Source organism: Eurosta solidaginis, chromosome 1, assembly GCF_040869045.1.
Source record: "Eurosta solidaginis isolate ZX-2024a chromosome 1, ASM4086904v1, whole genome shotgun sequence".
Classification (NCBI taxonomy): domain Eukaryota; kingdom Metazoa; phylum Arthropoda; class Insecta; order Diptera; family Tephritidae; genus Eurosta; species Eurosta solidaginis.
The window spans coordinates 288122700-288141177 of record NC_090319.1 but is presented as its reverse complement, the minus strand read 5'-3'; the positions used below and the strand labels follow the sequence as shown (position 1 = coordinate 288141177).

The window sequence follows — 18478 nt, the reverse complement described above, 5'->3', positions numbered from 1 at the left end:
CTCCTTTTTTCAAGTCTACATTTTGAGCATTCAGGGAAGCAAAGGCGAATAAATTGTTGTACACTCTAATATTTTCTCGGAAATGTTTATTTATTTCATTGCTTTCGAACAACAATTTCTTTAGTATTTCGGGGTACTCGGCGTTATTTGATAGTACAATTTTACCCTGGTGACAACGTGAATGCTTAGAACGCGACATTTCATTTTTGAACGTGAGAGCGTGACAATGTTCGCATTCTGTTTCTAAATCTCCCATATCCAAATATTCTTTCATTGACTCCGTATCAATTTGCTTTTGCCATACGGTAATTTTCTCGTGCTGATTTACGCTTCTCGGCTTTCCAAAATGTTTGATTTGTTTTTCTTATAGAATTTCACATCGAAATGTAATATTTTCTCTTTCTCAACAAACCTTTTCTTAGCATTGCGACGTTGAATACGTTTTCTCTCCGCCAACTCAGCTTCGGTTAAATTTAACTTCTTTCTATAAATTAAAAGAAAAACAAACAGTACATACTACAGAAAGATCATACCACTGAAATAAAATATTTCCGGAAGAAAAAAACTTTTTATATAATAGAAGGAAATTGGAATTTCTGACTTGAATTGTAATTTTCTGAACTTGAATTGAAAATTCTGAACTTGAATTGTAAATTTCTGAACTTGAATTGTAATTTTCTGAATTTGAATTGGAATTTCTGAACTTGAATTGTAATTTTCTGAACTTAAACTGGAAAAGGTGTAGTGTATTTTGTCTTTGTAAACTGAGTAAAAAATATAATCACATATCCGATAACCTTATAACCAGTTCTACGTGAATATCCCATGTATAAAAGAAATACGTAAGGTAAATTTTCAGTCAATTAAGGCTAACTCAAGCTTTTGAATAAAGGATAAGAATAAGGAATTCCAGGTGCAAGCTAAAAAAATATTATTTTTACTCCACTCTAATTTGTATCCACCTTTTTCGAGTTTGCACTACTTTTACTTAATTATTTATTTATCAATTTGATTTCAGAGCTTATTACAGTTTAAAAAAGTTTTTTTGTTTTGTTTATTTTTCGATTTTTTCAGATTTTATCTTATAAACGTACGAACATCTTAATTTTTGTTAAAGTTTTATTATTTTAATTTAATTCAACGCCTTTCTTTTTATTGGGTTTTTTATAAGTCTTTCTTTTGCTCCTTTTTATTGCATATTTTAATTTTACGACTTTTGTTCTTTAAATTACGTTGTTTTGTGTTAAGTTTATGTTAGTTGTATGCTACGATGCTACGTTTTATTTATTCTTAAGATTGGGAAGTTGGTTTTTTTTATTTTTATTTCATTTACGTTTTTTTTTTTTTAAATTAAAATACATAATAACGAAGTTTTTTTATAGTTTTGGTTCTAGAGAAGAGAGAATGCTTATTTTTTGTTGTTTTTTTTTTTTTTCAATGGTTTCATTTGTTAGCATAAAAATTAAAATATTAAATAAAAATTTACTTCAATATATAAAACAATAAACTAAATTTTGTGAGCAGTACAAATTAATAAAAGGTAGAACGTTTTACCGTTATGTGTGAGAGAAAAGATGAATGACAAAAATAATAATTTGAGAGAAATTGTTACTGATACAAAATGGATAAATAAATGCTTTCAGAAAGCGACGACAAGATCGACAAACAATAATAATTTAAATTTAGCAAAACAAAAATAAAATAGTTGTGTGATTTGATTTTTGCTTATTTTTTCGCCAAAAAAACAAAAAAAACAAAAAGCGCCAAATTCAAAATTAAGTTTGCTTTTTGCTATCGATTTGTAATTGATGCATGCCAAAGCAAACTTAAATATTCATAATAATGACAACGACTAAAATAAAAAGTTTGCTCTTGTCTCTTCATCATGGAAATATAAGTTTTTTTAATTGGTCAATCTTATAAAGATTACTACTTTTGTTGATTATGAGCTGGTGGTGGCGTGGTTGTTGTTGTTGTAGTTGGTGTTGTCACAATTGCAGCATTTACTGTATTATAGCGTGACGGCTGCTGCTGATGTGGATGATAGATGAATATTAATGGTTAGCGACGTGTACCATAACTATTGCTGCCACCACCACCAGATGACTGTGCACTGTTGTTTTGATTACCACCACGTACTTGTGGGCCACCACCATTTGCCGGGCCACCACTACGACTGTCACTACGATTGAATCCGCCGCTGCTAAGCCGTGGTCCACCACCGCTAGATTGACCACGTGACATACTATTGGTATTGTTGCCACTACCGCCCGTATTACGCATCATGCTACCACCGCCGCTAGTTCCACCGCCAGCGGAATTGGAAAGCGAACGAGATGGTGGACCGCCACTCATGTTGCGTTGGGAATTATTCATACCACCCCCCATGTTTCCGCCGCCACCTAGCGATTGTCTTTGTGGCATGTCGTTGTTGGGACGCATTGCTGCGCGCGGTTTTTTCTCCTCTACATTCAATTTTTGACCATCTGGAGAGTTTTCAGGGAAATAAAGTGGCTGCAAAGATATAATAATAAGAATTAATCTTTGATTTCATAGTTTACAATGGGTTTTGTTAAAATTTCAAAATCAAAATTTATTGATACTCGTAACGCGAAACATAAAATTTCAGTCTTAATTCATTTACCATAGGCTAGAACCAGTTTAAACATAATTTTTACTTTTAGCCTTGAGAAATCTTTAATGGGACTTGTGAAGATTGAAACCACTTATTTTGGATATAAAAACTATTAATTTTTATTTACGCCCACATAAATGTATGTGGGAATTAATCCTGACAGCGTGGCAACACCACGGCGGAGCAAGCGTCATACGAACGAGGAGTAGGGAAAATAGAATAGAATTGAATAGAATTCAGTCGTTATTCACTCGTCGGTCGTTCAACATTTTCTAAATCGTCAAATTTATTCAACATAAAAGTTCTTTAATATAATTTAATCAAAATTAAACAAATACCTGTAATAATCCGAATTCATGTAAAATACATTTTTTAAATCATAAACTGTGTCGTGTTTGATTGGAAGTCGTGATTGAGTGAGGTAAGAACCACAAAATCGGGGGCTCAGCCGAGATTGTTAGCACGGGAAAAAATAGTGAAGTTTTTGCTAAAGTGAAAATTAAAAAGTTTAATACGGTCGTGTGCGCATACAGAAATCGAGCCAAAAGTGAACATTTGTTTAAATGTGCCGGAAATTTGGCCACAAACGTAATACATGCGCGCGTGGATAAAAAAAGGATTTGTGTACACAAATAGATTACAGAAGTGCTGTGGAAAAAATGCGTAAAATGCATTTAAAATAAAAACTAAAGAATTGCGAGTGAAGTGGACAAAGTGCAAGCTAACGCACTTAAAGGTAGCGTTTTTTTTTGCAAAATTCTGTGCAAAATATTCCTAAGGCGTACAGTATACGCAAAATACATATACATATACACATGTATGTAAGAATGTACCTAGCGTGGTTTCAAAATAAAAATCCGTAGAAGAAGTCTAGAAACTTGCTGTACTTATGTAAGTGAATACATCGGGCGTGCATACATACATATAAAATTTGTGACCAGTAAATTTTGAACTGTGGTGTGGCGAAACGAAGCCAATGTAGCGTCATAACGGTAACCCAAAAAGATTGGTCGGGTAGCGAGTCGGCCATAGCAAGAGCTCAAAATTGAATAGAAAAAATAACGACACAAACACAAAGGTAAAATAAAACTAAAGAGTAACGAAAAGAAACGACACAAACACAAAAAGTAAAATAATGCAAAGTAAAGAGTAAAGAAAAGTATCGACACAAACGCAAGACATATAAACAAAAGTAAATACGACACCAAGCCAGGACCGAAGGCAGCAGTAGCAGCAACGAAAGGCGACGCATAGAGCATACCATCAGAGGAGGACAAGCAGGCAGCAGTTGTAGTAGTAAGAACAATATTTATGTATGTATCTATTTGTCATTTACTTTAGATTCCTTTTTATTTGATTTGATATTGTAAAAAATTTTCGAAAATGAAAGCAAGCGAAATCAGAGCGTTGACGGTTGACGAGTTAAGAGCGAAATTGAGAGAGCTCAATTTGAATGCAAACGGGTTAAAGAAAGATTTGCAAGATAGGTTATTAGCACATTTTAATTCGAATGAAGCAAATTATCAGAGTGATGATGGTAGTGAACGTTCATATGTAACGGTGGCTAATGCAGCTACAGAAGTAGCACAACATTGGAGTGATAGGGTTGCTTTCACACTTCGTGATATCAAAGAGAGCATATCTGCGTTTAGCGGTGACAATTCCATTGACGTGAAACATTGGATTGTTGAGTTTGAAGACGTGGCTGATACGGTGGGCTGGAATCAGTTGCAAAAGTTTGTTTATGCGAAACAACTTTTGACAGGTGCTGCTAAAATATTTGCTCGTGGGTTAGTAGGGGTAAGAAATTGGATTTCTCTTAAAAATGCTCTAGTTGATGAATTCGGTGAAAAGATATGCGCTGCAGAAATTCAACACGCTTTAAGAAATAGACGTAAACAAACAAAAGAAAGTTTGAATGAGTACTTATACGTTTTGATAGAAATGGGCAAACCCATATCACTGGATGATCAAAGTATTATTTCGTACTTTTTAGAGGAAATTCCAGATACCAGGGCTAATAAAATAATGTATCAGGCAAAAAATTTAAAAGAATTAAAAGAACAACTGCGCGTGTATGAAAGGGTGAAAGGGCCTCACTATTCGGTAAATAAGGCGAGTGCACCTCAATCACCAGCGAGTTTTAGTGAAAATAAAGACAAACAGAATAGTTCTAAAAAAATTTGTTTTAAATGCAACAAAGAGGGTCACATAGCAAAGAGCTGTGGAAAAGAAAGCAATGAAAAATGCTTCAAATGCAAACAAATTGGACACTATTCATAAGAGTGCAAAGAAAAGGCTAAATATGTGAAAAGCGAGCCTATGAGCATGATAAAAGAGGGTAGAGCTGATAATGTAGCAAAAAAAGCTAACGATTTTTATTTTCTTGATATTACAATGAATAACATTACGTTTTCTGCTTTGGTCGATACCGGAAGCAAATATAGCATAATGAGGTATGACACACTCCTAATGCTAGGTGATGTGGAGCTAGACCGGGAGAAACTACATCTAAGCGGGGTAGGAAAAGGTCAACTCACGACACTGGGTTGCTTTTATTCGGAAATAAAGGTAGACGAGGTAGTTCTACAAGTACGGTACCATGTGGTTAGGGAAAGAGACGTACCATATGCGGCGATTATTGGTTGCGACGTTTTAAAGAAATTTGAGTTCGTAATAAAGGAAGACCAAATCCATTTTAAGTCATTGATAGGTGCCGTAGCTGCGGTTGCGGTGGAATGTAAGCGTCAGGAAGAGGTGGTGAGGCCAAGAGCGATAGATGATACGGAGGTATCAATCGTGCCATCTGCTGTGGTAGTTGGTAGCAACGTCACTTCTGTGGATGATCAGCGTGTGATTGAAGATGGTGGGGATAACACTAACTTCAATGAGATTTGGCTTAAGGAGTTTGAAACGTTATGTTTGGCACAGGATGCGACAGAAGGCGTCGAGCAAGAGAATGTCGATCTGTCGAACATTGGGGAAAATTACGTAAACGAAATCGAGGCATTGATAAGCAATTATATGCCTAGGAAATCGAGAAATTCACCAGTGGAAATGAAACTGATACTAACAGATGAAATACCCGTTTATCAGCGTCCACGTAGAATGACTTTTGCAGACCAAAAATGGGTAGATGAGCAAATTACTATCTGGTCGGAAGAAGGTATTATACAAAAGAGTTCGTCCGAATACGCCTCTCCGATAGTACACACTAGTAAGAAAAACGGATCAAAAAGATTGTGTGTAGACTATAGGAAAATAAACGAGAAAATTTTCCTATGGCAGTTGTCGATGAAGTGCTCGACAAATTGTACGATGCGTTAGTGTTTACAACTTTGGATCTGAAAGATGGATTCTTTCACGTTCCTATAGAGTCAGCTTCCAGAAAATATACTTCATTCGTGACACAAACTGGCCAGTATGAATTTTGTTTCGTACCTTTTGGTATATCGAATTCACTTGCGGTATTTTGTCGGTACGTACAAGCAATTTTTCATGATTTATTGAGGGACGGTACGGTAATTATATACATGGACGATATTGTTATTCCGTCTAAAGACGAATACGAGGGTATACAAAAACTCAAGTTGGTTCTAGAGCGAATATGGTTTAAATATACAATGGGCAAAATGCCAATTTCTGAAGCGACAAATAAATTTTCTGGGATATATCGTAGAAATGGGGAAAATTCTACCGTCTAGTGAAAAAACCAGAGCAGTTGAAAACTTTCCGATACCGTCAAGCAAGAAGGAAATTCAACGGTTCTTGGGGCTTACGTCATTTTTCAGGCGGTTTGTGAGTAATTACGCAACGGTAGCTAAGTCATTGACAGATTTACTTAGAAATTGTGCGAAGTTTGTTCTGACTGATGAACATCTGATAGCAATCCAAGAGTTGAAAAAGGCTCTGACGAACGCACCCGCTTTAAGGCTGTATAATCCGACGGCGGAAACTGAGGTCCACGCAGACGCCTCGAAGTATGGATATGGAGCAGTGCTATTGCCAAGGGATGGAGAAGATCGGCTATTACACCCAGTGGAATCAGGGATGCACCTTAACGTTAAGCTAATCGTTTATCAAAAAATTTCCACCGTTTCCGTTGAAACACTTCGAAATATTATCGATAAAGAAATTATCAAGATAAATTGCATCTCGTTTTTAACCGAAACGAAAAGCTTTCGTTAACGTTAAAAACGTCAACAAAAACGTGATACTTTATGTTTGAATTGTGCTGGCAATGCTATAGCCATGGTGAAGCCGTAAGGTGGTAACAACGAGCGCACATACACACACAAAATCCATATAATTTGTTTGCGTAATTCGTTGGTGGTAATGTCAAAAACCCTATGAGAAATGTTCGTGCTGTCAAAATTCATGAGAAAAGTTGCAATCAGCTTGGCTAATGCTTTCACCTTTAATGACTCCGCCATCAATCAGCTTTGCCAGCATAGTTTGAAATTAATAATCAACATAAACGATTTGATTCCGTTTTGATACGGCAGAAAACGAAACGAAATCATTTCGTTAATTTGACGTTCTTAACGTTAATAAACGAAACGACTTTGTTTCGTTTATTAACGTTAATTATCGTAACGAAATGATATGGGTTCGTTGGTTAAGCATGCCTGAGTGGAATACATGAGTAGGAAAACAACATCAACGGAGGAGAGATACAGTTCATACGAACTCGAAGTTTTGGCGGTCATAGCAGCCGTGAATAAATGGAGAATTTATCTCCGAGACGTAAAATTTAAAATTGTAACGGACTGCAATGCTTTCGCTCTCACCATGAGCAAACGAAACGTGACGGACAGAATAATGAGATGGGCCATGTACTTGCAAGAGTATGACTATACAGTTGAACACAGAGCAGGGACTCGCATGAGATATGTTGATGCTCTCAGCCGTGTGTATTGTCTAATAATTGAAGATTCGCTAAAATAAATATTACGAGACGCACAGGCGGAAGATGATTTGAAGATTATTTTTTGAAAAACGACGTATTGTACAAAGATATAGTCAAAGAACTGTTAGTGGTACCTGCGTCAATGGAAGATGAGATCATACGGCTGGCACACAATCAAGGCCACTTTGCAGCCAAAAAACACAAGAGTTGGTCGAAAAATACTATTATATACCAAACGTGAGCGGTAAGGTCAGTAGGGTGGTGAAAGGATGTGTTGAGTGCATCATAACGGATGCTAAGTCAGGGAAAAGGGAAGGGGTGTTGACGACAATCAACAAAGCTTGCGATCCTCTAGGTACGTATCATGTAGACCACGTAGGTGCACTGACTGAGACGCGGAAAAAATATAACCATATTTTCGTAGTAGTAGACGGATTTTCCAAATTTGTTTGGTTATATCCAACAAAGTCCACTGGGGCAGAGGAAGTAGTAGAGCGGCTACAAAAACAGGCGTCGACTTTCGGAAACCCGAAGCGAATCGTGTCGGATAAGGGAAAATCGTTTACATCGAACTTGTTTAGAGAGTACTGTGAGCGTGAGAATATACAACATTTGCAAATAGCGACGGGGTACCTCGCGGTAACGGGCAGGTGGAGCGGGTTCACAAGATAGTCATACCCATGTTTTCAAATCTATGTCACAGCAATCCTGCTCACTGGTACAGTCACGTCGACAAAGTTCAACAGATTATAAACAGTACAGCTCCGAGAAGTACGAAAGCATTTCCGTTTAAAGTTCTCGCAGGATTAGATATGCGTAGAACAGATTATCCAGATTTAAGGGAATTATATGAGTTAAACATTGAAGAATTAAATTTAGAGAGGGAAATGATAAGAGAGCAAGCGCAGGAAAATATAAATAAAATTCAGACCGAAAATAAGAAAAATTTTAACAAGAAACGAAAGAAAGAAAAAGAATATGCTGTGGGAGAATTGGTTGCCATAAAGAAAACACAATTTGGAACCAACACGAAGTTAAAAGCCAAGTATTTAGGACCGTATGAGATAACCGCTAAGTTAAATCACGGACGATGTGAGGTGAGAAAACTAGGAAATGGCGAGGGACCAAATAAAACAACCACCGTATGCGAGTTTGTGAAGCCTTGGGATTCGTCATTGGGGTCCAATAACCCATCAGGACGGCCGAATGTGGGAATTAATCCTGACAGCGTGGCAACACCACGGCGGAGCAAGCGTCATACGAACAAGGAGTAGGGAAAATAGAATAGAATTCAGTCGTTATTCACTCGTCGGTCGTTCAACACTTTCTAAATCGTCAAATTTATTCAACATAAAAGTTCTTTAATATAATTTAATAAAAAATAAACAAATACCTGTAATAATCCGAATTCATGTAAAATACATTTTTTAAATCATAAACTGTGTCGTGTTTGATTGGAAGTCGTGATTGAGTGAGGTAAGAACCACATGTATGCGCATATCATGGTATAAGTATTCGAGGTGCGTTAAACGACAGCAGTATCTACAGTCCCACATGTAAGGAATCAAAGTTTAAAACTTTTGTTTGCGTTAATAGAAAGATGACATCAAACTTAGTCCCTATCTTTAATTATACTCAGCTGAGCAGAGCTCACAGAGTATATTAACTTTGTTTGCATAACGGTAATCCGTAACGGCATAAACTAATCGAGATAGATATAGACTTCTATATATAAAAATGATCTGGGCGAAAAAAAAATTCATTTAGCCATGTCCGTCCGCCCGTCTGTCCGCCCGTCCGTAAACACGAAAACTTGAATAAATTTTGAGGTATCTTAATGAATATTGGTATGTATGTAGGTTTCTGGGCACTCATCTCAGATCGCTATTTAAAATGAACGAAATTAGAATATAACCACGCCCACTTTTTCGATATCGAAAATTTCGAAAAACTCAAAAAGTGCGATAATTCATTACCACAGACGGATAAAGCGATTAAACTTGGTAGGTAGGTTGACCTTATGACGCAGAATAGAAAATTTTTAAAATTTTGGATAATGGGCGTGGCACCGCCCACTTTTAAAAGAAGGTAATTTAAAAGTTTTGCAAGCCGTAATTTGGCAGTCGTTGAAGATATCATGATAAAATTTGGCAGGAACGTTACTACTATTACTATATGTGTGATCAATAAATATTAGCAAAATTGGATGACGAACATGCCCACTTAAAAAAAATAAAGCGATGAAACTTGGTAGGTAGGTTGACCTTATGGCCCAGAATAGAAAATTTTTAAAATTTTGGACAATGGGCGTGGCACCGCCCGCCCACTTTTAAAAGAAGGTAATTTAAAAGTTTTGCAAGTCGTAATTTGGCAGTCGTTGAAGATATCATGATAAAATTTGGCAGGAACGTTACTACTATTACTATATGTGTGCTAAATAAAAATTAGCAAAATTGGATGACGAACACGCCCACTTAAAAAAAATTTTTTTAAGTCAAATTTTAACAAAAAATTTAATATCTTTACAGTATATAAGTAAATTATGTCAACATTCAACTCCAGTAATGATATGGTGCAACAAGATACAAAAATAAAAGAAATTTCAAAATAGGCGTGGCTCCGCCTTTTTTTATTTAATTTGCCTAGAAACTTTTAATGCCATAAGTCGAACAAAAATTTACCAATCGTGAAATTTGGGAAGGACATAACTGTTTTCTGTGAAAATGGGCGAAATCGGTTGAAACCACGCCTAGTTTTTATACACAGTCGACGGTCTGCCCTTCCTCTTGGCCGTTAACACGATAACTTGAGCAAAAATCGATATATCCTTACTTACTTAGTTCGCGTACTTATCTCGACCCCCTTTATCTTTTTTTTTTTTGAGATTTGATATAAGGGCTGGAACGTTTGATTCCACTGGCAGGTAATTCTTCAAACTTGACAAATAATTCAAAAATATTTATATTATCTTGGTATTAAAAATAGGCGAAAGCCGATTATGACCACGCCCACTTTTTCGATATCGAAAATTTTGAAAAATTAAAAAAATGCTATAATTCTATACCAAATACGAACGGATGAAATATGGTGATTCTGGGTTACCCTTGTCCACATTTTGGTCGATATCTCGAAAACGCCTTCACATATACTACTAAGGGCCACTCCCTTTTAAAACCCTCATTAATACCTTTAATTTGATACCCATATCATACAAACACATTCCAGGGTTACCCTAGGTTCATTTTCCTACATGATGATTTTCCCTTATTTTGTCTCAAACGCTCTCAGCTGAGTATGTAGTGTTCGGTTACACCCGAACTTAGCCTTCCTTACTTGTCTTTAATTGAAATAATAGCACATATTTAAAAGTACAGGTGCACACACGTTATGTTCAATATCTCCGTTTCAGTTGAAATGTAGATACCCACATTCTTTATTAGGACGGCAGTATGTATTAATGTATATGTTATTACACACATTCCAAACCGATGTACTAAACCGAAATTCCGGTTTAAAGAGCCTGATGAACTGCTCAAACGCTGAACTTAACCGACAACATTTTTCATCTGGGCCACCTCCCTGATAAATAAATATATAATACAAGTATTAAGAAAGACTTACGCAATTAGCTAAACAGGTTTGAACCGATTCTGCATCCTCATAAGTAATAAAGCCGAAGTTCTGTGGATTTCTTGCACCTGGTGGTAATTTGCCAATTGACTTTGACATAACACGCAATTCTAGTACTTGACCAAAGCGGCCGAATAAAGTTTTCAATTCCTCTTCGGAAGCATGATGTGGAATATTACCAAGGAATAACTGTTGGTTGTCGGATTGTTGGGCATTACTGGTACGTCTTGGTTCAAAGTCTAATAAGAAGGAATACGAACGATTAGAAACTACATATGTATGTATGAAATACATACAGATTTGTTAAACAATAAATGTACCTTTATTTATACGAGATACATTAGCACGTTGCGGCAAAGGCCCACCTTGAGATACGGAGCCCATTGTATTGTTGTCTAAGCGCAACGAGTTTTCATTATTACGATTGTTATAAACCGAAAGTGATGATGTCGAATTCGTGTTCGATTGTGAGTATGTTGCGGGGGATATGGTAGTTGCCGATTGATAAGTATTATTAGAAGATTGTTGCTGTTGTTGCTGTTGCAATTGTTGTTGTTGTTGCATGGCGGCAGTTACAAAACCGCTGGGCGATGATGAAGTTGATTTAAAGAGGTTTGCATACGTCTTTGGCTCATTTTGTTGTTGTTGTTGCTGTTTAGCCGCTTCATACTTTTCCTGTTGCTGTTGCTCGTTAATAGTCTTGAAATCGTCAACAATTGGTGTATTATCAACTGCGGCGGCTGCTGCTGCTGCTGCAAGAATACCTGTTGAGCCTATACGTTGTGGCATTGATTCGGCCGAATTGATGATCATATTTGGGCTTATTCCGCTGCCACCGGTGCCAACTTCTTCCACATCAACTGAAGTTGCTGGATGTGTTTGCGCTTGATGTTGTTGTTGCAGCAATGGTTGGTGATGTAACGGTTGTTGTTGCATTACATTTTGCTGCAATAGAGTGCTCTGTTGGAAGCCTGGTATGTTTACAGCTGCGCCGCTTTGGGGTAGAGCAGATGTGGCAGCGACGGGCACAGCAGCGACTGTAGCCGATGGTCCAGCTTGAGCAGCCAATATTGTTGTAGCGACGGCAGGCTGCTGAACTAATGGGGAAGGAGAAGGCGTTATTAATTGTGTTTGCTGTTGTTGTCCAGGAGCCGTTTGCTGTTGATGTTGTTGCTGATGGGCAGCACTTAATAAATCATCATGACCAACTACGCCATTAATTTGTACCTGTTGCGGTGGTACTGTGGTGGTGGTGGCTGAAGCGGTGGCAGCTACTGCAACAGTTGGAAATTGAGCACCTAATTGCACGGCAGTTGTCGCAGCTCCTTGCGGTGGAGCTGCTGCGGTAGCCAACAAAGGTACTGGACGACCGCCAGCAGGTGGTACCGAATAGTAAATGGTTTGTTGTGGTGCAGCAGCAGTGGGTTGTGCGCCTGGTTGTTGTTGTAGAATACCAGCACCTGTGGCAGCTACTACCTGTGACGTCAGTTGAGTCTGTTGAGGCTGCTGTTGCTGTGGTGGATCAACAGGCACAGCCGCGTTATTAGCACTTACCTGTGCAGCTACAACTTGTTGATCATTACCCGGAGCGGCAGATGTAGCTACAGAAGAAACCGTAGATGGCTGAAGTTGCTGCTCAAGCTCTTCATCGTTCTCTGGCCGTGTTGTTCCATCAACATCCTCTTCTGAATACATATCCTGATAGCGAAATATATCATTATGAACATAGTATTTCTTGGGTGACTGTGATGCCAATACAAAAGTTTGTGTGAAACGACGCATTGGTTGACCATCATTCGATAATTCGCCAGTAACTTGTACAACAACACCATTACCCAATGTTGCTTGAGCATCCACCTGACTTATCTTAGCATGACAATCTTTAAAATTTAATTGCTGAATGCGATTATGGATATTACGTTGTCCCACAACCAATGTTGATTCTCCATGAATGAATGAAGAATTATTATTGTAGAAACGATGTAAATGGTTTGGTGCACGATTAAGAAGAGTATAATATTGTCGCACAAATTCGCGACCAACAGATTGTGGAGATGGTTGTTGGGATTGAGTTGCATCCATTACCATTGCGTTTTAATTTTTAATCTTTACGCTACTTTGTTGGTCGGGTTGTTCCAAATTCAGTTAAAATGGGTGATATATTTCTTGTATTGGATCAAAAATTTTCAAAGCGTGCTGAAGACGCTATTCAGCAAGGTTATCAATATCAAGGAAAGAAGAAATGTCTGCAATGTTTTACAATGGTGGGTTTAGTAAATCAATCCTGACGTTGATGCGAATGTATTAATGTTGATATTACTTGACACTTTTTCCGACCTGGCTGCGGGTACAAATTTAGGCTTTTGGTCTGGTTCTGTGCTAAAACAAAAAAAATAAATTTTGCTTTTGAGTTTACTTGATTTTATTTATTGTCTTAACAAAAATTTTGAAAAGAAAAACAAATCTTATTGCATGTTTTTCAGCCGTTGCTTAACACAAGAAATCCAGAAGAAAGTGTGTTTCATATGAAGGTTGATTCTTATAGTTGTTGGTAAAAAGATATTCACAAAATAACGGACCGCTCCGAAACCGGGGGTGAGACCCATTGTAGTATTGCGCAGGGTAATTATTTACTTAAGGGTACAACTGCTAAAACTCGTCCAAAAATATCGGGAGAGCTGTCAAAAGTCGCGACGTCTTGATCCCAGGAACGAATCCGAAAGCGGAAATTAGAAATTTTATTTCTTTTCGGAGATATTTGCAAACAAAATCGAAAATTTTCATGTGGTTGTTGTAATGTTGATGGTTTTGGTGTAGCCACAAGAAAAACTGTGGGTAAAAGTGTTTTGCGCGGATATAGTTTTGGTCTCCAAACGGGTGTTGGACCCGCCCAGGGTAATTTTTTATAAGAGCGGCCGAAGGCTGCCAATGCAGAAAGGTGCTCTGCCCAAAAATACTATGGATACCATCCACGGTTTCGGAGCGCTCCAGGCCATTTTTCGGTTTTTTGGAAATATCTTTTCACAGAAATAAATCCTGGGTCCATAGCGCGTCTTTTGACACCTCTCCCGATATTTTTGGACGAGTTTTAGCAGTTGTAACCTTAGGGAAACAATTACCTTGCGAATAACACCTTTCGGCGTTGACGGCCTTCGTTCGCACTTATAAAAAAACCCTACCTGGGACCAATACCTGTTTGGAGATCAAAACTATATACGCGCAAAACATTTTTCTCACATTTTTTTAAGGCTCAAAAACAAGTTTTGGCGTTTGCGTTGCGTCAATAGCTATCTTTGAACACACACGTCTTTATTGCTGTGTTCTCAATCCACAGGCAACGCAACGGGAACGCCAAAGCAACAGCAAATATCCTTAATATCCTTAATTTAATTTAGTCAATGAAAACAAATCAAAATTTGAGTTTTCTTGCATTCATTGTGGTCAAAACGACGCAAAAGTCGAATGTGTTCTTTTTTTTTTTGAGATTTGATATAATGGCTGGAACATTTGATTCCACTGCCAGGTATGTCTTCAAACTGGACAAATAATTCAAAAATATTATTGTAGAATTAGTTCTTGACTAAAATTCCAATCGTGATATGTTTCGAATAATCTTACAAAATTAAAAATGTCCTTGTGTTCGTATATTAATTATATAAAATAAATAATTAAATAATTCTTGACAAAAATTCCAAGCTTGATATTCTTCTTGTAAATCTTCTCATTCCATTAAAAGAAAAATTATTAATAAAAAGATCATATGAACTTCTAATCTCATTTAAAAAAATGACAAACAAAAGTCTTATGATATATGTACATCATCAATCAAACCACACCTACAATAAGGAGAACTGAAAACTCCAATTTTGTGTAGATATGATTTGAGGGGATGTGTGGAATAATGGTATAACTCAAGAATCAACCTTTTGAGAAAAGTGAAAAAAGCTTAACAATGCAGGTAAAAATAAGTTTATAATAATCATTGGATTTTAGATAGTATGATTCTTTGATAAGAAGAAGTAACAAATTTTATATATACCAATTTTATTAGAAAATGGATTTCTTTTTTTTTTTTAGTTATACCGTTATTCCATAGATCGAATATCAAATATTTTGATTGAGATACTTTATTAAACAAAATAGTAGATACATTAATAACCATTCTTAAATACATTATATTCTATTATTTAGATGTGCTTATATAAAAAAAAAAATAAATGTAAGGCGCGATAACCTCCGAAGAGATCTAAGGCCGAGCTTCTCTTCCAATTTGCGTCGTGCTCCTCTTGATTTTCCCTACAAATTGGCCGGAGGGGACCTACATGTTTTATGCCGACCCCGAACGGCATCTGCAAGGCAGATGAGTTTTCACTGAGAGCTTTTCATGGCAGAAATACACCCGGAGCGCTTGCCAAACACTGCCGAGGGGCGACTCCGCTTAGAAAAATTTTCTTCTAATTGAAAACCCTTATTTCTAAAATTTTGATGTTGCTTTGCCCGGGAGTTGAACCCAGGGCATACGGTGTGATAGGCGGAGCACGCTACCATCACACCACGGTGGCCGTTTGTAATTTTTAGCAATTTTATTTTACTACTTTTATCATTTTTAAACTTTTTCTATTTTAAACAATGGAGTTCTCTGTCTGCTTAGTCGTTTTTGAAACCACTTCAATTCTTTTATTTTTCAGTTCTTTCTGGTCTACGACATTGAATATATTTTCATACCATTTCGATGCTTCACTAGTGCAAAATTTTATTAGAGAGTTATACGGGTTTTCCATAAATGAAGCTAATATCTTTGTTAAATATCACTATTATTTTCTAAGATTAATATGGTATGTGTATGTAATCGTGCTGTTGTTGTTGTTGTAGCAATGCTCGCCCCACCTAATAGCCGCGACCGATCACAAATTGTCCCCCCCAGCGGGTTAGGGGGTCAGAATATACCCGCGGTAGGTATGCCTGTCGTAAGAGGCGACTAAAATACCAGATTCAAGGGGCTGTGTAGAGCAACCCTTCAGGTTGCCAGCGCAATATATAGCTTCTCCAAACCCAATTGTCAACCTCACCTATCCGCGGCGAATCCTGTCTCACTAGCAGACGAGGCTCTGGCGACCCCAAGCTCCTCAAGGAACTTGGGGATGGGGAGGGAGGGATGGCCTGAAGGTTTAACGTGGCCACATAAATCGTTCCCAAGATGGTCGGGCTAGCACTTTAATGATGCTGTGTTACCGGAGCGTACCGGATCTGTATCCGGCAAAGGACCATCACATCGATAACACTCCCCAAAGCCTTCGGGGAGCAACCTTATCGCTACAACAACAACAACAACATCACAAATTGTCATCAATATCCTCTAACGGGAGTCCAAGTAAACTTGCCGTTTCAACAGGGGTGGACCATAAGGAAAGGGGTGTTAGAGGCGTTGGTTCCACATTACAATTAAAGAGATGGTTGGTGTCATGTGGGGACACATTGCAAGCGGGGCATACATTTTGTATGTCGGGGTTGATTCTGGATAGGTAAGAGTTTAACCTGTTACAGTATCCAGAACGAAGTTGAGCAAGAGTGAAACGCGTTTCCCTGGGGAGTATGCGTTCCTCTTCCGCGAGTTCTGGATATTTTTCTTCAAGTACTGGATTCACCGGGCAATTCCCGACATAAAGGTCCGACGCCTGTCTATGGAGTTCACCAAGGACCTGCTTGTGTTTTTTCGCTTCATACGGCTGGGTTCTCAGGTGCCGTATTTCCTCAAAATGCTTACGGAGATGACTCCTTAGGCCCCTAGGCGGTGCTGGTTCGTCAATCAGATGTCTGTTGGGATGCCCAGGTTTCTGGGTATTCAACAGAAACTGTTTGGTCAGCATCTCATTTCTCTCCCTGATGGGGAGTATTCTCGCCTCATTATGCAGATGGTGTTATGGGGACATAAGAAGACAGCCCGTGGCGATTCTGAGAGCAGTATTGTGGCAGGCCTGTAGTTTCTTCCAGTGGGTAGTTTTTAGGCTTGGCGACCATATGGGTGACGCGTAGCACGTAATCGGCTGGCTAATTGCTTTGTATGTGGTCATGAGCGTTTCTTTATCTTTTCCCCAGGTACTGCCAGCAAGGGATTTGAGGATTTTATTACGGCTCTGAATTCTCGGAACAATTGCGGTTGCGTGCGCACCAAAATGTAGATCGTGATCAAACGTCACACCCAAGATTTTGGGGTGTAGGACAGTCGATAGCGTAGTGCCATCGACGTGGATGTTCAATATGGTCGACATTTGGGGCGTCCATGTTGTAAATAAGGTCGCGGAAGATTTAGTCGGTGACAATGCCAAGTTTCGCGAGGCGAAAAAACTGGAGAGATCAGGGAGATAGCCGTTTATTTTATTGCATAGCTCATCGATCTCTGGGCCTGGGCCTGTGGCCATTATTGTGCAGTCATCGGCGTAGGAAACGATTGTGACTCCATTCGGTGGTGAAGGTAGCTTAGATATGTAGAAATTAAACAAAAGTGGGGATAGGACACCACCCTGTGGCACCCCTTGTTTAATTCTCCTTGGTTTGGTGTTTCGTTTCTGAATTGCACCGATGCCTGCCGACCACCCAGATAATTTGCGGTCCACCTTTTAAGACATGGGGGAAGGGTAGACCCTTCCAGGTCTTGCAGTAACGAGCCATGGTTGACCGTATCAAAGGCTTTTGATAGGTCTAGCGCTACGAGTACTGTTCTATGGTGGGGGTATTGATTCAAACCGCAATTTATCTGGGTGCTAATGACATTTAGCGCGGAGGTAGTGCTATGGAGTTTTCTGAAGCCATGCTGATGAGGGGCTAGCTGCAAATGTGCTTGGAAATAAGGGAGCAAAATGGCTTCAAGCGTCTTTGCCACTGGCGATAGGAGAGATATCGGACGATATGACTCACCTACGTTAGCTGGTTTCCCAGGCTTTAGTAGCGGGACCACCTTGGCCATTTTCCATTTCTCGGGTATGACAAAGGTGGAAAGAGACAGGTTGAAGACATGCGCTAAATATTTGAAACCCTCTTTCCCTAGGTTTTTAAGCATCGGCATGGCTATGCAGTCTGGGCCCACTGCTTTGGATGGTTTAGCGCGACCAATGGCGTCCTCAACCTCTCTAGCGGTGATGATGATTGGTGACGCGCTGAATTTGTGTTTATGTGCGTGTCTATTGGCTCTCCGTCTATCTTTGTCGACCGTAGGATGCATTATATATTGTCGGCAGAAAGCGCTCGCGCATTTGTTCGTATCCGACAGCACCTTATCGCCAAAGGCGATGGAAACTTTGTCTTTG

The 18478-nt window shown here is 38.5% G+C and overlaps 1 protein-coding gene across 4 annotated transcripts in view; it reads right to left on the bottom strand.

Moving 5' to 3' along the window:
* Positions 1 to 907: 907 nt before the first annotated feature.
* rin (ras GTPase-activating protein-binding protein 2) overlaps positions 908 to 18478 on the bottom strand; it is a 61249-nt gene continuing 43678 nt past the window's right edge. Inside the window, exons 2-5 of one of the 4 annotated variants that reach the window (XM_067761081.1) lie at positions 13495 to 13553; positions 11495 to 13420; positions 11166 to 11413; positions 908 to 2514 (exon numbers count right to left, since the gene is read on the bottom strand). In XM_067761081.1, coding sequence (XP_067617182.1) covers positions 2062 to 2514; positions 11166 to 11413; positions 11495 to 13262 — 2469 coding nt within the window. In that variant the 5' untranslated portion in view covers positions 13263 to 13420; positions 13495 to 13553 and the 3' untranslated portion in view covers positions 908 to 2061. Of the gene's footprint in view, positions 2515 to 11165; positions 11414 to 11494; positions 13554 to 18478 lie in introns of all 4 variants that reach the window. The other 3 variants (XM_067761082.1, XM_067761080.1, XM_067761079.1) reach the window with 3 other exon arrangements.